The 22,347-nt window shown below is 36.9% G+C and overlaps 1 protein-coding gene across 5 annotated transcripts in view; it reads left to right on the top strand.

Annotated features, from left to right (window-relative positions):
• Nucleotides 1–22,347, top strand: part of LOC134538078 (eukaryotic translation initiation factor 4 gamma 1-like) — a 167,666-nt gene that overhangs the window by 108,629 nt on the left and 36,690 nt on the right. For all 5 annotated transcript variants that reach the window (XM_063379072.1, XM_063379070.1, XM_063379075.1 and 2 more), the window contains 8 exons: nucleotides 8,421–8,665; nucleotides 10,291–10,468; nucleotides 13,908–14,056; nucleotides 14,758–14,853; nucleotides 16,836–17,012; nucleotides 17,750–17,887; nucleotides 20,640–20,855; nucleotides 21,518–21,594. In XM_063379072.1, the coding sequence (XP_063235142.1) occupies nucleotides 8,421–8,665; nucleotides 10,291–10,468; nucleotides 13,908–14,056; nucleotides 14,758–14,853; nucleotides 16,836–17,012; nucleotides 17,750–17,887; nucleotides 20,640–20,855; nucleotides 21,518–21,594 (1,276 nt within the window). The remainder of the gene's footprint in view (nucleotides 1–8,420; nucleotides 8,666–10,290; nucleotides 10,469–13,907; nucleotides 14,057–14,757; nucleotides 14,854–16,835; nucleotides 17,013–17,749; nucleotides 17,888–20,639; nucleotides 20,856–21,517; nucleotides 21,595–22,347) is intronic.

Raw genomic sequence — 22,347 nt, 5'->3', positions numbered from 1 at the left:
ACTAACTTTATAGAAATTTTATTATGAAAAATAAGTTGTAATATTGCCCAATGACTGCTTTCATGCATCTTGCACACAGTTATTAAAACAAGCAATGAACATTAACACATGCAGGTTTAAATCTTGTAGAAAGTGTCTGGGGGTGGAAATTTTTTTTTAGATCATATTTTTGTGAAAATTAAATTTTTAAAACAAACCGAAAACTCAATTTATTAAATAGTTTGCCAAAATTATAATAAATATATGGGCAGGTACTCCCAGTTCATATTGGTGGTTAATATTTTCTGATAAGCGTTTGTGATATTTTTTTTCCGCTAATCTTGGACATTTCAAACATTTCTTCTCTTATATTTAGAACATTTATATAATTTAGTGCTCTTTGACCATGTAATTTTACTTATTTATTGTTTGCTGAACAGGATTATAGTTAAAAATTAATTTTGTAGTATGGTATATTAAAATGAGATTGTATTTTAAGTTTGCACTGAAAGGATATTTTAGGTACCATTAAAATGTAACTCGACCATAATATAATTTGCAGGAATGAATATTTTACTTTCTATTAATATTTAATGTGTAGTTAAACCACTATTTTAATTTTTGGTATTTTTAAAGTCAAATGCTAAACCAATTTTTTTTAAGCTTTCCCACTGTATATTTTACTATGCTAATTAGTTTCTGCATGTGTTCATATGTGCAAATATGTTGTTATATTTTTTAATATATTGAACTAATGACAATGCCAGTTTTTTGGGTTTTGTTTTGTACTGCATGTGGAAATGTTTTGGTTTTCTCCTGATTATGGAATTTTTCTAATATTCAAGGCTATACATGGTTTAGAGCAAATGTTGCACCTGCAATGAAATTGTTTTGCTTTGATTTCTTTTGCTGTTCCAAATACAAGGCCTAGTGTGGGAGATTTATGCTGGATCACTGTAGTTAGTTTCCAGGGTTTGCATGCTCCATAGTTAGAAAATGCATGGTCTTATGTCACTTAAACAGTTTATATGTTGGAGTAGAAATACGGTTTATATGTTGAAGTAGAAATTATGAAGACCATATGTTTTTTTTTGTTTTATAGCCCAAAATTTTTTTAACTGTTTCTCTACAAATATGTGTAGTAAGAATACCAACTTAAATTTTGTGTGACTATGCAGAATGTGCTCCGGTTTTGGAATTAATTGACTATGCAATAGTAAGCACAGGTTTTGGAACTGCTGTTTCAGCAATCACATTGGTTTGTGGGTGTTTAAAGTATTTTTTAAAATGTAGGTAGTTTTTTGTATATATTTTTGATATTCCCTTCGGTCTTAAATAAGTTACGACTCCTTTTTTTTTGTTTTAGGTCAGAAATAGTACGAAATTAAAATAGTAATGTTTCATTGGGAACCCTGTATGTTTTACTCTAAAGCATGTGCCTTAACGTCTCGTAAAGGAGGGGTGAGGTTCCTTATGGGAGAAAACAAAAATGTAGAAACAACAAAAAAAATATGCTCCAGGCGTTATCTGACGTTTAAGTTAAGGTCGGCTTTATTTTTTTTAGTGCTAGTGTATATAGGTCTTTAATGTTAGGTTAAACCGTAGTTGAAGACGTCAGAAATTGTGTTGTTATCTCGGGACTCGTGCGCCCAAACCCCCGGCTCGTGATGACGTGTCTCGCTCTCCGGGAACTGCTGTCGCGCTTTGTGGCGGCGCTGTACCTCGCATGCCCCCCCCCGTGAGCCCCTCCCTGGACGGCGCTACGTGTTGCGCCAGTCGCGCCGACATACGGTGCGCGTCGCCAGCATGCCCGTCGCTCCGTCCACGTGAGTACCAGCTGTCCGCCAGCCCCAGCCCCAATAACAGTGCTTCCAGTGCTGTGGTTGGTGTGTAGCCGCACTGCTACAGTGTTGCAGTGTGTGGTGCCGTGCGGTGCAAGCGGCAGGCGAGGCGACCAGCTGTTGGCCTCGCCTCGTCTCCACCATGCTGGCGTATTGCATACGTAATATACACACTTAAATTCTTATACTTCTATTTATTCATACGATTTCCCCCCCCCCCCCTCTGGTAATAGATTCGTTGGTGTTATTTTGCCCATCGCTAGCGTAAATGTGCGTTCTCGGTAGGTTATACGTGAAAGAAATACCTCCTAGTTACTAGCGAAGAGCTATCGCTGGATGGAACGGCACACAATTTTCTGTTAGCTTTGCAGTTTTATAGGCAGTGTTGACGTGCACGGAACGATACTGTTCAGTATCACTAATTTGGTGTCTCGATAAGTATTTGTAGTAAGTGGTCCTTAAAAGATTGGGGGGGGGGGGGGGGAGAAAGAGAGAGTTTTCATTTCAGCGCAATCTTTCACGTCTCGGCCTGCGTGTGGCACAATCGCTCGACCAAACTGGAACATACTCTTGCATTCTGTTGAACCACATTTTTTATTTATCCGTATATTCTCAAATAAACTTAAGAACGTAAGATTTTATTAGACAATATGCTGTATCTTCGTTTTAATCGATAGGATAAATGTTTAATGTTCCTGGTATCACATTCAGAAATGTTGTTTAATATTTTCCAATGTGTGAAATTCCTCGTATAAGTAGTTTTTCGTCACTGACTTGTTACATGTAGTGCTCCGTAGCAAGTGACATGCGAGTGAGAGTATCACATCTCAAGCCTGGCTGAGCTCAGCCTTTGTCCTGTCGAGTTTCGCAGTCGCGTCCTTGAACGAGACTGTCGCCCCTTTCCGCCAGGGTCTCAAGGTCGTGAACATGGCGGCCGCCTGTTTTGTGTCCCCTTCAAAATTTTCCTTGCTTTGTGGCTGATTTCTGTACCGCGCGCGTGTGTGTGTTTGCAAAGTTGTAGTTGTAACGGGACAGATTATTTATGATGGAAATTATCTATATCCAGTCTCTTGCTGGGCCTCTTCGAAATTTTTTTCCCATATTATGTTTTCTTCTAAATATTATCAGACATATTAAACTATATTGATATGTATAAAGTTACATGGTGCGCAATATACCGGTTCTCGGCTCCGAACGAATATTAACAGTGAACACCCATCACTGATAGGAAACGCAATGTGATCTGTCTATGCTTATCGGTGAAAATAAGTACACCGTCAACCCAGGCATACGCACGATGTGCAGAGATTCAGAAAATCGCCGTGATTCATAAAATTGTTCTAGTTATCAGCGTGGTGTCTTGGCGAAAATCATTTAAGAATACGTTGAGGGTTTAGGACTACAGTTTCCATATCTCGCTTTGAAACTGTATTTTTAGAGGAGTGAACATGTTTTAAACCCGCATTGCACCTTTATCTTTATCGCTCTAATCTCAAGGTTGCCCTATGCGACGAGAAGACTGCGCGCCAGTCCACGGCCTTGCTAGGAGCACCAGCTACACCCCTGAGTAGGCGGTCATTTGTGAGGCAGCATTGCTGTTATCTTACTCTTGTAGCGTGTCGCTGTCTAACGCTGTTTCACTACCTTATTTAAGTATTCATCAGGACTTGACAATCAATACGTTGCCCAAATCCGTCATTTGAAGGCCGGAGCTCGGCGCTTGTGAACACGCGTGCAGCCGTTCGCTACTGCGTCTAGTGTACATTTCTCGTGGGGAGTTCTCTCGTTCCCAATAACCGTCTCGGACAGCGACCTTGAAAGCATTTAAGGGACTTTCATTACACCTTTATCGGATAATTTCTCTATGCATGACGAGAATTCTGCGCGACAGTTCAGAGCCTTGCGCTTAGAGGCGATAACGTGCTAGAAGCGCCAGCGAGCGTCGCACTTATTATTCCACCTCACTAACCCACACTCCTGACTAGGCGTACCCCTTAAGGGGCCCACCTCGTCAGGGGTGTATGTGTGTTAGCGAGGCGGGATGATAAGCGCGACGCTCGCTGGTGCTTCCAGCGCGGTATAGCCTCTAAGCGCAAGTCTCTAAACTGGCGCGCATTCGTCTCGTCGTCACAGGATAACTGTGAAATTTGAGCGGTGACCGTAACATTATATGGCGGAGAAATGAAGATAAAGATGTTATGCAAGCCCCTTAAGTGCTTTCAAGAATCTGTACTAATTGTTTTATGCCTAAAAATTACTCTAAAAACACGCGTTTTAGGCATTTTAACGCTTCTAAAAATACAGTTTAAAAACTTAATCCGAAATTAAAAGTACTTTTCGGCACTCAGCGAACTCTTAAATGCTATTCGTAATTAGGCCCCACTGGGATATCTTGAGTAGTTTTGAAATCGCGTTGTTTTTCCTGAAGCTCTGCACACCGTATGTGTGCCCAGGTAGGCGGGACCCTTAAACCCGCTGATACTTCTAGCGCGTATCGCTTCCAAGAGCATTGCTCTGGACTGGTCGAGTGCGTTTAAGGATCTCTATCGGAAGTTTGATGACTACAAATTATTCTGAAAACTTGCATTACAGCCATTTTCTCTCCTCTAAACATGCAGTTTAAAAACGAAATACGGAACTGACACCACCCAGATATCTTGAGCAGGTGTCAAATCGCGTGGTTACGTTCAGAAGGTTCGCACACATCGTGTGCCTAGGTAGGCAGGGTCCGTAATAAAACCATGTTTACCGACCAGGCATGGTCGCATTGCGTATCCCGTCGGTAGCGAGTGGGAGTCGACAACCGGCGCATGACGAACCGCGGTATGAATATTGATGGCGGAGGGGTCAGTGCTGTGGCCGCCCACGTGACGTCACCAGCCTCTCCTCCACGTTCAGCGGCGTCTGGTGGGAGTGGTTCCGTGAGTGGAAGGGAAGTCGATCGGAACGGAAATGTGTAAGCATGGAGCTGTATTCTTGGTTGGAAGTCTCAGAAATTTCATCCGTATATATTAACTATCACGAACATTGGGGGACTGTACTAAGTGTGTTGGTGTGCCAAACTGAACTATCCTTTGTTATAATTGGAAGTAATAAAAAATGACAGCCTAAAAAATACTCATTCCACAGAGATAGCGCAGTGTTCGTCATACTGTAGAGACATAACAAATTGTTAGCCTACATAATTTCAATGCCATGTTGAATAGAATTTCACGATAAAAAAATTTAATTTTGAATCAGCTTAATGAGGTTAAAGTTTGTAGAAAGTATTTACTAACTGATATTTTTCATTTAAGCAAAAAACAAATACAATCATTAACTTATTGTTATAGTGTGTGTTTTAAAATATTAAAGTTAATTTTGTTTTAATGTACCTATTGAACTGCAACTTTTTGTTTGAAAAATACTTAAAATATAGCATCTCATTTGTAATGCTTTAGAGAACTAACAAAATGTTAAATATCTTTGACATCGTTAATTTTCCAACACAAATTTTACGGACCAATAAATGATAGGTATTTTTAAGTTGCGGTATCTTGTCATGGCTATTCAAGTTTACAAAATGTATTCCATCATAGTTTCACTACCATGAAGTTTACTATAGAACACCGTTATGCTTAGTACATGTCCCCATGTTCACGAGAGTTAATACATACTTTAAGCCTGTTAAATTTCCTATGTGTAGTGCACACTTATTTCTTTGCATTATTGGTGCATACTAAAATTTCACTCAATGCAGCTAAAGAAGTATGACCTCAAAAACATAAGCGATGATAGTTGCTGTCTATTGGGAAATGTTACAGGTTCAGTGTTGCTGTGTTAACTACATGCGAACTTTCAGTACTCCTGTTCGGCTAGCCTTGAATAATCTCTAGTACCATCTTGTTAAACAGAATTATACTTAAATTTTAGAAAGGGGAAAAATTTTCACTTTTTTATCCAAAAATAAATACTTATCACGCTTGAATTATTTTTAAGAATTCTACGTTTATTTCGGGCCAGAGTTTCATTTAAGCTTATTTGCAATGTGAGAACACATGAATTTGCTCGTTACTAAGTTTATATGTTTACACGTCACTGTGAAGTAATGAAATACATATATTTTTTAATATGTATATTAAATACAGTATTTAATTTCACATTTTATGTTGTGATACTAATCCAATATAAGTTGTTCTCTGTAAACATTGACATCTATAGTATGTCACATTAGGACAAGCAGCTTGTCTGCTTATTGCATGTCTACTGACCTGCTAGAAGTCACTACACAGTTTAAACTTTGTCATTTCAAATTTCATAAACCAAAATAGTTCATCTAGTCCTCCTCTACTTTATAAGAAATTATCTCCAAATTAAACTTGATTCCGAAGCTATAAAAATGTCCTAAGTATAATGGAATTTTCTGTAGTATAAACACAAGTGAATGTGTGATTTTGATAAGTTAGTTTGTGGTATCATTTTAAGAGATAGGTTTTTTCGGACGTTATCTCATACCAGCCAACCTGTACCAGTAGATTAAATAGAATGTGTAGCTGGATCTTTTATTCAATTAAATCATTGAAAATATTTCTGAAAGGCTGACTGGGAAATAAAATATGCACTGGCATGCAATATAGTTTTCATTTTTTCTTATTTTTTTTACAAATCATTAATAGATGATAAAACATGTTAAAGCATTAGTGCCACCTAACACTGCAGCAGCTAGTATTTGACATACTATGTGTATAGAACATAATTTAGATTTTTATTATTTTATTTATATTGACTGTAAAATTAAATATTTGTTAGTTGTCTGGAAACAACTTTTGTTTTAAATTAAAAACAAATGTTAAGTGTGTGTATGTATAATGTAGCAGATATGAGTTCTAAAGTAGCTAACTTACATTACTGCAACTTGAAAATTGTAGAATGTCTTGCAAGTGTTCTACACCATTGTTTTCTTCACGTAAACTGGAAGGTGTAATAGGCTAGGTTGCGTGTAAGGGCTGGGTGTAGTTAGCCGCTAGTGTCATGCTGGCGTAGAGGCACTTGTTTGGTGACCGCTCTGTTCCGTGACTGTTGCTCATGTGCAGTGAGAGTCTGGGAGGTGGCCTCACAGTCCCTATTTTTAGCTTTCTTCAGACATCTTGCTATTTTAGCTCTCATCCACAGTGACTGGCTGCCAGGAAGCAAGTTCTTCGATGCAGTTCACATCAGTAGCTAGCAATGTTTCCCATCACATGAGCACTAGGAGTTGGGTTGTAAACATGGTGTGAGCTCACTGCATTCTAAATGTTGCTGTGCTAGAATTTGAAACACTATATTCCTTTTTATGGTAGTACTGAAATGCCTCACAACTTTAATTAAAGTCGTCAATTTCTACTGGGTTGTTTATAAGTAGGAATCATTGTGCAAAGACTTGCTATTAAATTCTTTAGCTTGCTACTAGTACATTCATCGTAGTAAAGAGTTAGTTGATGATAACTAAGCCAGTGATTGAATTACGCAGTGTACCGAATTGTGAACATATTTACTTTCGTCAACATTAATTTTTATTATATTTATAAATTGTAGGTTTTAAAGGTAACAAATACTAAAAAATAAGTTTTCTGTTTATACATTTAAATTTAGTACCCTTATGTTAACTCGGAAGGAAGTTTTTAAAAATATTTTTTACTCTAGGCAGCCATCCAGATAAATTTTGTCACTGTATAAAATATTTTTAATATAGTTATTGTAGATATTTTGTGTTTTATTTTAATTAATAGTGCAAATATAGTATATAACTCTATTTAATTAATAGGGTTAACCTTTCTGAACCTGTTTTCTCACTGGTTAATTTTGTGTCAGAAATAGGAGGGCCCTAATTAATTGACATAGTTTTTGAATTTAAAAAAAAAAACACTATTTAGACATTTTAAGAATAAAGTTGGTGATAATTTTGAGTAGAAGTTTAGGCTAGTTCATTGGTGAAATTCCAGTGTAGTGATAAGTAACAGACTGATAGTGTATGTGAACATGGAAGAAGACTTCAAACTTAAGAATATTCCGACTTTTGTGGCCAAAATGAAGAATAATATTAATAGTAACCAGGATAAAATGGAGAGTGGCCAAAAGAAAATGTAGAATAAAATGGAAAGTAAACATGAAAAATTGGAAATAGCCTGGACGGGATGAAGAGCGCCATGTTTTGAAGTGTCTCCCCTAAAGCATGGCGAAGAAGTGATGAATGAAATTAACAAAAGCAAGAAAGTGCGATAAGACATGTGGAGTGAGCTAGTTGCTGCTTAAGAGAAAATGAAAGTGAATGAAACAAGTATTCAGTTTGGAAGGGAAAGTGCAGTATTTGGAACAGCATCTGGCCCAACAGTAGCAACATTACCAGAACAGGCGATTAAATGGCAGTGACCGAGAAGTGCAGTCAAATGATTAAAGAAGTGACAGAAAGCCATCAAAGATTGAAACTAGTGTAACCATGGTACTAATATAATCATATGCAATAGTTAAAAAAATTTTCCATATGGGCTGAAGAACCTTTGGAAATTCAGGGAATTTGATATTGAAAATGTGTAGCAACCATGTTGACTTGGTTGTCACGTGCGGTGTGTGTGTGTGCTGCAGGTAAGGCCGTCCAGAGGTCAAAGCAGAAGAAGGTCGCCAAGATGAAGGACTTCAACCGCAAGGGCTCGGAGAAGGAGGGCAGCGACATGGATGCCTTCGTGGAGCCTGTCCAGGATCCCCCGCCGGCCCCTGCCGCCCCGGCCGCCCCGGTCTCTGTCCCAGGGCCGGCCCCCGCGCCGGCCAAGTCTCCCTCGCCGCCGGCTCCCAGCGTGCCGGAGGTGGTCGCCGACCCGGAGTGCAACGAGGTCTGTACGGTCTCCGTGCTCACCAATGTTATCTATTTGTATTGTACTCTTCTTGTACCAATATTTAACAAACTTAGATGTTTTTTGGGAGGTAATTACAAATATTTTTTTAATCGTTAAAATAATTTTCAGTTACCTGATTGTTAATATTTGTGATGGCATACTGCAAGAAATTTTCCATAGCTTAAAGACTTGGAAATTTTTTGGCAATCTTAATTTGCATGGATGTTAGTAATGTGCAACAAAGACCTGTTAAGAAGTTTCTCTAGGTACTTTAAAATAAACTTATCATCGTGGAAATCTTTTTACGTAAATTGCTAAATTTTTTCAACTTTGTCATATGGGGCATTTTCTTAAGTGTTATTTTGTATAGGTGTTAGTTGCTGTAGTTGGGCAATATCAATATTTTTTATATCTTTATTAAGAAAGAAAAAGGGAAAATATTTAATTTTTTCAGAACATCTCTTAACAAAAGTTTCCACAAAGCATTTTGTTTTCTGCTAAACCATGGTTGAACCACATGCAAAAAAAGAAGGGCCAACAAAATAGCTAAAAACACAAAATTATTTTGACTAACGCAGTGTGATGTTACAATGTTTATGGGTCAAAGCATATTACTGCCCATTGCCACCACCTTGCTTCTAGTTGTGGGGATGTTTTTGCTTTATTCAAATAAAATTAAAGAAAATCACTAAATAAGTGTTGTATACCATGTACAAGTTTTGAGGTAAAATAATGTGTTGTCCCTTTACCTAGAAATGCTTTCACTGCTAAAGTTTGCTATTATACCTACACATTACAAGTATTGAGATTTCTTCATACATGCTTTTTGTGATTATATATTGTCATCAGACCTGTTACTGAAATCTATCGGAAATGGTATTGTCGTGTCGCCAATCACTAAATCAAACCTAACCATTTACTGCTTTTTGAACCATGGAAATTCCATCTATAAAGAAAAGCTTGGTAGGGATGTAATTTGTTAGCAGTTGGGAGAATATTTTTTTTTTTTTTTTGCTAAATTACGATGTAGCTATTGATCCAAGTATTTGTGGTAACTAAATATTTTTTAGATAAAATGATATAGGTATTTAACGAAACATGTGAAAATATATACAGATTGATAATTTTACTAGTATTTTTTGGAAAACAGGTCAACATCAAGTTTATAAAATTTATTTAAAATATATTCATAAAGATTAAATGAAAGAAGGATCATTAATATTTTTCTTTTATTAATTTTATCAAGTTTTTATATTTATGCTTCTCATTTAAATTGCAACACTGTTTCTGCAGCCTCATATTAATACACATGAGGATGATGATATGTGCCAAGATTTATGTATTTGAAAATTTAACTTTATGGACAAATAAATACTCCACTTTTCATTGAAGCAGGAAATTTGCTTGACTTGACGTGGAAGCAGGATGTTGGAAAGCTTCAGCCATTAAGCTGAGCCTTCCATGGCAGTATTTCAGATGTGATGATTAAATTCAGTGCAGATTTACCATGTTGCACCTTTTGAATTCCTCGTTTCTGATCTGGCTTGTAAGTTTTAATCTGAACTGTGGTATATTCTGTGCAATTGGTTTGTTATCTTGGTTGATACTGGGTGTGCTTGTAGATGGAGACAGACGCTGCTAAAGAAGACCAACTGGAGTCGGAGACTGAGAAGCTGGTGGCCGCTCGCAACGAGGAGAACACGAAGGTCACCGCAGCTGTTCTCAAGGAAGAGCCGCTTCCCGTCATTGAGGCTATTCAGCCGAAGGCAGTTCCGATGAAGAAGCTGCCCTATAAAGAAGGTACGCCCTCGGTCTTCAATTTGATGCCTTTGGTTGATTTCGAAGCAAGTAAGCTTTATTTATAAATAATAATTTTGATGTAGTTTACTAATATATAAGACTAGCTGACCGACCGGGCTTCGCACGGCTATACTATTGGAAAAAAATTAAGCCACATCTCCCATTTACAATATTGGTAAATAAAAAAAATTCTGTGAAAATTTATTACAATGCTGTATAATGTACCGGAGAGAAAATGAATAGCACCGATGGTTTCCCGACTCGTGCGCGCAATGTACAATTGATGTACCCGTTCTTCGCTACGGCAGTCTACAGGCAGATCACTCTTGCGCCGCTCATTATACATGCCCCTCCTTGTGGGTACGCCACTGACGCGCGATGCCCGTTGCCATGGAGACGCAGAAGGCATGAACAATGCAAAATCCTGTTCTCATGCAGACAAAGTACCCACTGTTGCCTGGTTTTAACCACCCATGGGATCTTAATTTTCGGAAAATGTCATCCTACGTAACATAAGGAACATTACTGTGAAGTTTCAAGTCTGTAAAATATATATACTTGAAAAAATGGGCAATAAAAAAACAAATTAAGCACAGAGAGGGGAAAAAAACAATAGTTTAGGTTTGCAAATTAAAGTGATAGAAAGTATTTAAATACTAATTGAACTCTTATGAGGGTACTGATTGCTTCGTTGTTAATATCACACGGGTGTTTTTTACTTGTATGGGAAAATTAAGAATGATAAGGCATCTAGTGCGTGGCAACAATGTTAATAGGCAATAGGAAATAAACTTCTAGCACCTGCGGCATTGTCAACACACACTTCGTACGTGTACTGCATGTTGTATCTAACCCCCTCGAATGCATTTGATTCTAAATTGGACTTTTAGTAAGGATCCCTAATGTTATTGATAATATAATATAGCCTATAGCCTTCCTCGATAAATGTACTATCCAACACTGAAAGAATTGTTCAAATCGGACTAGTGGTTCCTGAGATTAGCACGTTCAAACAAACAAACAAACTCTTCAGCTTTATAATATTAGTATAGATTGCATTGCATTGAAGATGCTTCCGTCTTTTCATTATCTTTTTCTTAAAGAAAAGGTCAAACCTGCAAGTATAAGTTGCATTTTAATTTAAATACCCTGTTTTATTTCATAATATTTAATAATATTTTTATGCTAAAATCAAGTTTATATATTAAGGGTGCAATCTTTATGTGAGGAGAACATATTTGTTTGTGTAAGTTTTCTTAACGAAACAAGTTGCATGGAGAGTACATTCAATTAAAAGAGTATATGAAAGAATGTCAAAAAATTTAAATTAATTACTCATGCAACAAAAACATGTAGGAAAGTTTTAAAAAAAAGGTGGAGACATGTTGTGTAGTGCATTCTAGCGGCTTGACCTGATCAACTTCAATTAAACTAAATTTAGTTCTGGTAGCTCAGGGGCATTCCGTAGTAACTCTTGATAAAGATTTCAATACTTGAAATAAATACCGTATTGGTCCGAATATAAGGCGACCATTTTTACATAAACGAGAGATGCAAAAATTGGAAGTCGCCTTATTTTCGCACCCAAGACGTCAGAACCGCAAACATTAGTTCCAAGCTGAAAGCTACAGTAGAAACATTGTTTAATAAAACGTTCACAATTTTTTATATTAACTAAAACGTTGTTACCTCACACGGAGAAAAACGATAAATCCACCTAATATTGCAGTAATTCACAATTGTTTGAAGTTGAAAATTAAAATATTTGTTCTTGAGTAAAAACGTGAATGTTGAAGCATCTCAAAATGGCAACCTTTTATTTCATAATTCATATTTGTACTTTGTGTACAATCGCGTGTTAACATTTACGGTAATTTATCTTCAGATTTTTAACGGTAATATTTGTACTAAAATATCACAGTTATTTTCAGAACGATTGTTTACGTTTACAAACATTTCGGATGTAATGTATGGAAATTCACGGCTGCCAACTGTCTTTCCACAATATTTCTTTGTTGTAAAACGAACATTGCCGAACACGCACGAAGACGCCATATTAACAGGAATTTGGTACGTTGCTTCAAAAGCTATTTTAATAATCCACTCTTTATTTATGTAAAAACCTTTCATAATTATAATAGATTATTCTTTCAAATTCATAGAACAGACTCTCTCTGTCAGAGAGTAATATGGCAAATATACGCGGTCACGTAACCGAAGTTATTCTTGGCCGTATGCTTCATCATGTCAGCTAGCCACTTGTTTTGTTCCGGCAAGATGCATTCTTTGTTTGCTTTTTTTACGTTTAACACACTACTAAATAGTAATACGCCTTGTTCTGTGGTAATATGTAGCTTAAGTCAAACGGAAAGTTAAATGCTGTATTTTAAGAGGGATTAATAGCCATTGTAAAAATTTTAAATTCGTAGATACAGTAAACTGTGAAAAATGAACAATCACACATCGGTGGAACGGCGGGGAATGAGCCCTAGACAAATAAACAGCTCTGAAGATGACAATTATGCAGCTTCATTAGAGTAAACATACGAAAAAATTTCTAGTGTAATACTTAAAAATGTAAAAATTTTCTAATTGTTTTCTTTTGACTTTTAGGGTAGGCCATTCAAACTTATTTTAAATAAGTAATGTGATAAATATAAATTAATTGTTATACATAAATGCAAAAACCATTTATCAACACAAAATGTATGTCTAATGAATTTTCACATTAATTTCTACCAAAAATTATTTTTACATTTGTTTGGCCTCCTGAAACTGCAGGTCGCCTTATATTCGGGGTCGCCTTATATTCGGGCCAATACGGTAGTTCAATTTTGCATAAAATTGGTGTGACCTCTGATAAGAATTAGTAGAAATACTACACGAGGTATCTTAAATAATAAATTTTGCAAATGAAAGACTTTATTGACTGTCATCCTGTTTATTGGGCTCAAAAAGTGTCAAAGCTGCATCTAGTAATTTCAGTTATTTAAGTTAATTTTATCTTTCCAGAACACTAATTTGTCACCATTTCTGAATGAATGTGTGTGTGTGTGAACACACATACATACAAACACACACACACACAATATACCTACATATAAACAATTTTTTAGCTTTGAAACTTTTGTAATCCTGGTGCAAAATATTTTGCCCATTTTTTATTGTAATAAACTTATTGATTGTTATGGGGTTTTATTTTGGCAGCCATCTTTGCCATCTTATGTTTTTAATGAGTTAAAAGAAATTTCAAGTTAAATTATTGATGTCTAATTAAAATGTATTTTTATATTATAGTTCTTATTGCTGTTATCCTGAAAGAAGGGTTGTTTTTTTTAATTTACATCTAAATAATAGTGTAAATATACAATGTTGTAGGTTCAGTGATGGACAACTTCACGTTATTCTTAAGTGAAGAATAGTTGCTTTGTTAACCTAGATCAATGGAGCCCGGTGAACCTTGACGGGAAGAAGAAATATGAGCGTGACTTCCTGATGGAGCTGCAGAATGATCCGCAGTCCAGGAGGAAGCCCGACAACCTGCCAGATCTGGAAGTGGTGCTGAAGGATGGGCAGAACAACAACAGGGTGAGCCGAGCTTCCTCCTGTTCCTGCACAATACTATATTCTGTCATGTTTGATTTTTACTATTTTCCTGTGTAAAGAGTTGCCCAAAAACTTGTTTCCCCGTTATTTTTTTTCAATATAAAGAGATTTATAGTTCATTAGGATATTACCGTTACTTAAATTAATTACCAATAATTCAGTTGAAGGTGTCAATGTATCATATTTTTTTCATACACGTTTTCAAGCATTGTAAAAATTTGCTCTTACATCACCACTGTGTCTGTATTTTATTTTTTTTTCATAGTATTTATTTACTTGTGTAATGGTATTGACTATAAGTGGGGTTGAATGCAAAATTAGAAATTCTGTTGATATTTAAATATTTTTTTTTTTACAAATATTTATACAAGTAGGGATTTAATTTTTTTAATAAGAAATAAAAACTTTGTTTTATTGGTTGAGGTCTTTATTTGTATTTACTATTAAGACTATGAAGGAAAAATGTTCCTTTTGCTTTCCAAGAATTATTTTTCCATGTAAGACATTTTTTTAAAGACCCTTAAATGCAGTTCCTTGAACTTTTTTCTAAAGGCAGTCCCTTGAACAAGTCATAACAGTTAGCTGTATATATTGCAGTAATTATATATTTATTTATTTTTTTTCAATTGTATTTTCTGGCTGTACACAATTCGATGACTGCACAAACCTGTGATGTGTTCTAGGCGCCGAGGCAAGGCGATGTCAGAGGGCTTCCAAACCGCAGCCAGCAGGATTCCTTTGCGCCCACGTTCCTGAGGGGATCAAACATGCGTGGACCGGTGAGTAACTTATATTCAGTTCTTGTCTTGCTTTATACTGAAGGGGTATTTATATATACCACAAAATAAATTGCCTGATAGAATAAACATGTTTAAAACCATGATCTAATGAGAAATATGAAACAACTGTTTTAATGGTACTAAATAATAATAAAAAAACATGAACAATTATTATTGTTCTAAACATGCTGCAAGAACCATATTTTCCTGCAGAAGGGACGCCCCTACGAATGCATCACGCCTTATTTTGAGCAAAAATAATAATACATTTTCACAGTAAGGGTTGCCCTTGAATAAATGTTGCACTATCTGTCTTCCTTAGCATTCCATGGATACAAGTGACGTCTTTGAGTTCTTTGACTCGTAGTATTGGTACATAAATACAGCACTAGTGTTGACCCTCTTGTTCTTTGTTTTCTATGGGAGGGTGTGAGTGGGCATATTTCTTTCCCCCTCCCCTCTTCATATTTACAACTAGAACTGTACCGATTCCACAAAATTTGGCCGATATGCCAGTACAACAGATTTTGACTGCATTTTCTTAAATAAGGAAAATATTACTTTGAAAATAATTGTTATATGTATAAAAATTGTGTTTTTAATCATTTCTTATAGGGGTGAGCCGATGCCGATTGCCGATTATTAAGATCGGCCGATTTTGGTCATTTTTATCATTTGCATGATCGGCTTTATGCATGCCGATCCTTTTTGCCGATTACCGCTTTCTGAAGACAAAAAAAAATCTCTACGTAACACAAGCGCCGACATATTTTTGCTTCAGAACTGTTGACGTTTTTAAGTAACATTTACATTACTTACGTGTTTTAATCTTTCCTGCAGAAAAAAAAATTAAGTAAAGTTATTCTTAAAAAATAAACACATTCATGAAAAGTACGTTTGTTAAAAAAGAGTAAACAAAAGCACACCAAACCATTTAATAAGTCATGCATAAAGGCCTGTTCTTTTCGCGATCGCGATTAAACGACGATAAACGTGAAATCACCATAACACGGCATTTTTACACGAAATTTAGTATTAAAACGCGAAATCGCAGTGTTTTTAAGCGAAATTTGAATAACAAACAAACACCGCAACATGGCCGCCACTGAACATTAGTCATAAATGCACTAAAGCAAACAAAAGCTTACACACGCTCACGTTATAATGTTAAACTCAAAAATATACCGTAAAAATACGTAAAACTACGGCGTTTATTTTCCTTTCCGGCATAATTTTTGGATAGATAAGACAAACAGACAAAGTTTTTAAGCCTACGCACACCGCTGGGGGCACTGACATCAGCTTGGAACAGCGACACCCGATAAATACAAAAGCAAGCAGATGATTGGGTGAACGGTGGCGGTGTTTGAAACAGCCTTACGTGAGTGGCCATACCACATCAGCCGGGGGCGCTGGCATATAGTTGGAACATCGTCTTAATATCAAGCAGAAAGCATTTTAAATCGCGCTAAAATGCGGAAAAATGTAAACAAACATCCATTTTCGAATTGTGTGACGATGATGATTAGTTGGTCAACAGTGTGTTATAGATTTTGTTAAAGGGATTATAGATTTCCAGATCAGTTTATGGGAACAACTAATAATCAGTGTCTAAATCAAAAGTTTGTCATATAAATATATGTAACCTATTTGTTTATGGTATTCAGTAATGAGTAGTTTCAAGTAAAATTATTTAACTTAAGTAATTTGGAGCATATTTTATAACCAACTTAAAGCACTAATCGGTCAAAAAAATCGGCATGATCGGTACCACATTTCTGGCATCGGCATGATCGGCAAATGTGGTGATCGGCTCACCCCTAATTTCTTACAATAGTAATCACACATCTTATATATAAAACAAATACAAATCCCACTTCTTTATAGATTTGTCACAAATATTAAAAAAAAATTATTGGCTTAATAATGTTGAATTGGCAGACCTCGAGTGGAATTGAGGGGTGGTGCTGTGTTGTCGGCAGCCGGTGACGAAGCGCAACAGCCAGCAGGGCAGCAAGCAGAAGGGCGGGGGCAAGCCCAACATGATCCACGTGTCGCTCTCTCTCAACCAAGACATCAAGCTGCGCGAGTCGGAGAACGCGTGGAAGCCGGGCCGCGTCAAGCCCGTCCAGTTGACTGAGGAAGAGGCCAAGACTGAGGTACTTCACTGGTCTCGTTGTTTTACTATTTGGTCCAGGGAAATAATACAATACTTTAAAAAAAATTCTTTAAACCTGAAGTAATCTACTAATTGTAGGGCTCATTACAATACAGTTCAATTATTAGTATATAGATAATTATTGAATTTGCTAGCGATGGCGGCAGTTTTTTTTTATGTAATCTTTTGCTGTGTTAATGATTTAATTTTTGTTAGGATGTATTTGCGGTCATTGTACACATTGTCGTCGTGATTTTTGTTATATGAACACCTACTACAAACACAAAACAATGCAAGCGCATTGCAGTAACATTTGTTGCAGTAACTATTGTTTCTTAAAATAGGCTTCATATAGCCTTTGTGCATAAATATATTTAAATACGCGTCTAACATACCTTCTGCCTAGTTGAATCTAATGCATTTGTGCATGTTGAGTGTAGATGAATGAGAACTACAGTTACTGTAGAAGCCCAGACTGAGACTCATCCATGTGGATTAAAAAGTTGAACGTGAAATTTTCGTTTCTTGAGTAAGAGATATGAATGTTAAAATCTTTGTTTCCTCTTTTTATGATATTTCCTTACAAAATTCATTTGGACTTAGTGTTTAATTACACTGAGACTTTTAATTTTGAATTATATTTTTTGTTGGGGGTATCAGTGTTTGGTGCGTTTGTAAATACTGGTTCTAGAGATAATGTTATTCCGGTGCTAAAGGTGTTTTGATTGTTGTTGACAGGAACTGTACAAGAAGGTGCGCAGTGTTCTGAACAAACTGACGCCTCAGAAGTTCCACACGCTCGTGTCCCAGGTGCAAGCGCTGCCCATCGACAACGCTGATAGGCTGCAGGGAGTCATCAACATCGTCTTTGAGAAGGTGTGCTATTGCTAGAGGCAAGATGATGTAGAGAATGACGATAAACACTCGATACACTGCCATACACCCAAATGGAAATTACTACAATGCATAAACCAGAAAACAAGGCAAAATCACAAAATGCAGCAAAATTACCTCACTACCACATTTTGTTTATAAAAATATATATAACATTTTAACTTATCTTAAGTTTAGGCTTTTATTTACCGTATTGGTCCGAAAATAGGCCGACCTTTTTTGCCAGTTTTTTCAACCTTGAAATCTAGTCTGCCTATAATGGGGCACTAGCCAAAATAGTATAATTAAACACATACATTTCAAGGAGAATCACTTATGGTTTCATTATCTCAGTTTTCAGTTAACTTCTTTTGTCTCAAAATGATGTTGACAATATGTTACCCTTTTATTGTACTTGAACTGTTTAAGTTTCACGAAGGAGACCCAAATATCTGCTATGAGGGGAGTATACTTCATGTAGTCAGGAAGGGAAGAGAATGGGGTAGTTAATAGAAATATCATGTATTTAATAAATGTTTTTAATAATAATTAAAATGTAAAGAGTTTTTGCCCCTCTCTTCTGAACGTCAAGTGTGCATGATACCAAGATGTACTCAGTACTGTACTTAAAATGGTGGGACAGGTAGATGTTGGTGTTTGGAAGTGTTTAGGGAAAGTCGGGAATTTGCTTTAAATCCTGGAAAAGTCATGGTAATTTCCTAGTAAGGATTTTTTTTATTATTATTTTTTTTTGGGTGGGGAGTGCTGTCTATTACCTTGTTTGTTAATTTTTCTAGAGCTGGGCCGATGCCGATCCCCGATCGTAATAATCGGCCGATTTTGTTAATTTTGCCGATCATAATGATCTGCAAAACGTAGCCGATTATTTGAGCCGATCGTTGGTCTCCTAATGCAAACTTATAACATTGAATAATTACCTATACCTAACAACTTTCCATGTTTGTTTACAGTACTTTTCGGGAAGAAAATTTGATTACTCATCGAGAAATGATAGGATTTAATAATTTAAAACTAACCACACACGAAAAAAAAATATACCAATAAAGTAAACAAATACCGTAAGTTTTATAAACATTGAACAGTTACATACCTAAGTATCAATTTCCACGTATATTTACGGTACTTTCGGTAAAATAATTTTCCATTATACTATTTGTAAAGTTATTTATCATTTACGAACCGAAAACTATGTATTTGTTTACCATTTACGGTTAATATTACCGGAATGGCGAGTGGCGACTGTTGTTTAGGTTGGTTATATGACGCCAGAGATTAGAGTGACTCGCGTCGCGCGACGGAATTCGTAGGATTAATGGCGCTAGTAGTCTCGTGGTTAGTAAACAACTACTCTTCGGGAATTCATCTATTTAGTTTTTTCTTGCTAAATATGGCCTATTGAAAGTTTTGTTTAGCGAAATTAATATTCTTATACTGTTTAGCGGGAAATAGAGCTTAACTTTTTTTTTGTATAAAAACCTGGTTGATGAAGAGTTTTGTTTCCCACAGTAGAACCTGTGACGCGCTAATACGGGAATCGGATAATCCGGGACGATTTAAAAGTGCAGAAAAAAAAGAGAAGCTAAAATTGTCAGCGCTTAAAATTAACGTCACGCTGGCCGGCGGCCGGCAAACACTGCAAGCCATCGCGTGGGCCGCTAAACTCTGCAACGCTGTTTGTACCGACCCTTTGTGTCCCCCCCCCCCCCCCCCCCCCCCCTTTTCAGCTGTCACATTTGTCACTCTTTAAACTTGAGGGGGATGTCCTGACTTCTGCTTCCCGTCTCCCGTTTGTTTGAATGTTGTTTGACGTGCTGCTGAGTTACTTTCCGCCCGCCAACGGACGGCAGGCGCCTGGCGAGTGACGTGTCTGGCTGGCATTCGGCTGGTCGAAGGGGAGGAGGGGGGTGGGGAGCTACCCAAAATTTATGTGTACAAGGTCAGCACGATCTTATCTTTCTCTCTTCGGCTGTTGTAAATGACCATGAACTAATGGCTAGGCAATGCCGTAATTTTTTAAGCCGAGACAACAATTCGAAGGCGGCCCTTACCGTTAACCGATTATCCGGGTTTATTTATTTATTTATACAGAATTTCAATTATCCGGGCATCGGCGGGTCCCAATGAACATGAATAATGGGGAGTACTATTTTTATCCATCTGCTGCCAAGGCGCTGTAAGCCTCGGGAGATGTTACGTCACATGACCTTGGCCTTAACCCAGCTGCACGCTGGTGTCTGAGAAGCTTGACAAGACCTTCCGGGCTTACCTGTATAATTGCTAGTCCGTGAAATTTATTATGTCGTGATTTTTAAGTAATCATGTCAATGAAAAGTAGTTTTGTCTGGGAATATTTCACTGTTTATAGTGATCCGTCAAAAGTAACGTGTAATCAGAGGTACTTGAAAGGCTCTAATCGGCTCAGAAGATCGGCAAGATCGGCAGCAGATGATCGGCATCGGCATGATCGGCAAAATAGGTGATCGGCCCAGCTCTAAATTTTTCAGATGATTTTTATATAATGGCCATAAAAAGAAAGTGGAGATCACTAAGACCAGCTGTAGGAATGTGTTGCGAACTGTGATTTGTTTATTTCTTTTGTAAAATTTCGAAATAGGTAAATTATTAAGAAAAGTTACCAGGGAAATTTTATAACATTTGTGTGGGCAACCTGTACATTACTGTATTAGTGTTTTCAGTACATACGTGTGCACTAAGGGACCTTCTCCCCCGGCAGGCGGTGGACGAGCCGAACTTCTCGGAGGCGTACGCGCAGATGTGCAAGGTGCTGTCAGACATGCAGGTGAAGGCGGAGCGCGACAAGGAGGACTCTGAGGTCGTGAACTTCCGCAAGCTGCTGGTGACGCGCTGCCAGAAGGAGTTTGAGAAGAACAGCGAGCAGGAGCTGGACCGCGACCGCCGGCTCAAGGAGATCGCCGAGAGCCAGGACCCGGTGCGTGCTCGTCGCCATCTTCACACAATACACTTACAATTTGATGGTGTAGCTTGACAACGCTGCAAGGCAAGAGTACGTTGAAGCTCCGATGTTTAATCTGCTGCTGTTTTAATGACAACAGACATCTCGCGTATATTTTTAAAGTGCATATATTAGAGAAAAAAATTTACAAATGATTACTGAAGGTTTGCAGTTGTAGCTGAAAACTTCTGAAGTGATTTAAATGGACTATGAAATGGATAATCATGTTCTGGGAATCAAGTCAGCGTATAGATGACAGGAGGGAAAACATAAGATGGTGGCCAAAAATTTTAATCGTGCTTCACTGCAGTAAAAAAAAAAATCTTTGGTAGTTACAGTACTCATTATTTTTCATTTATGGCCATTTTTTACTTTTCCTGCAACATAAACATTGCATTCACAACAGAAAAGGTGTTACTTATAACAATTGTCCTTAAATTTTATACCAAAAAATATTTTGAACTTAGCAAATATCTAGAATCACCTTAAACTATTAAAATACATTTAGATTTAAAAAAATCAATTGTTACTGTGTCAATTCACAGTGCTCTGGTTTGGGTATGTTCAATCTGTGATTTATAGTTTCTATGTATTCTAGTATGTACATTTTTATTATCTCTAAATGTTCTTTATTTCAGGATAAGAAAAAAGAACTCCAAATCGCATATGATGATGAAGAGAGGAAAGTTAGAATGAAGTCAGTTGGTAATATCCGGTGAGTACTTGTTTATTAAATGTTGGTGATATGGAAGCTGCTTTGCTCTTGTGGTTCTCTCATCCTGGTGAGATACTGCAGTGGTCCTTTGTTTCCTCGACCCATCTGGGAAACAAACCTTGGGCCTTTAGCACCAGAGTTCATATGCCTCCTTAATATCCTTAATTTAGCTTTAATTTAATAAGTGTCGTTAAAAGCCCCATGATTTACTTATATCCTTAATGAAGAATGTTAGCGTAAAAGTAATGGATAAGTGGGTATTTTAATTTCCTTTTTCTTCTGACACAGCAAACAACTTTTTACTCAGTCCTTTTGGCAAATTTGGGCCACATGGTTACATTTTATGTAAAATGTAATCTTTTGAATTTGTATCACCTTTAAGCTAAAGGGCACAATTTACTGCCATGAACTTATGAAGTAAATGTAATTAGTGATCAAATTAAATGTTAAGGCTACAAATATCAGATAACACGCTATGATTGGGTGAGGTATGTGTCCGAGAGAGAATTCTGGGCATTAGGGGCTTATCTTGTAGAATTGAAATAGCAAACAAAATTAATTTTTGTGCTTATAACTATTTAACATTGTTATTTTCTTGGGAGATTTATGGCATTAACAATTTTTTTCCTCTACTTTTTGATGTTTGTGAAGTAAAGGTGGGTTTGATTGCACAGGAAGGTGCGAAGCATGAATGCAGCACCCAGGAGTTCTGAACATTGGGCGAAGTTACCAAATTTTTCTATGGATAATTTT

Source organism: Bacillus rossius, chromosome 13 (assembly GCF_032445375.1).
Source record: "Bacillus rossius redtenbacheri isolate Brsri chromosome 13, Brsri_v3, whole genome shotgun sequence".
Taxonomy (NCBI): domain Eukaryota; kingdom Metazoa; phylum Arthropoda; class Insecta; order Phasmatodea; family Bacillidae; genus Bacillus; species Bacillus rossius.
This window is presented reverse-complemented; position numbering and strand designations above follow the sequence as displayed.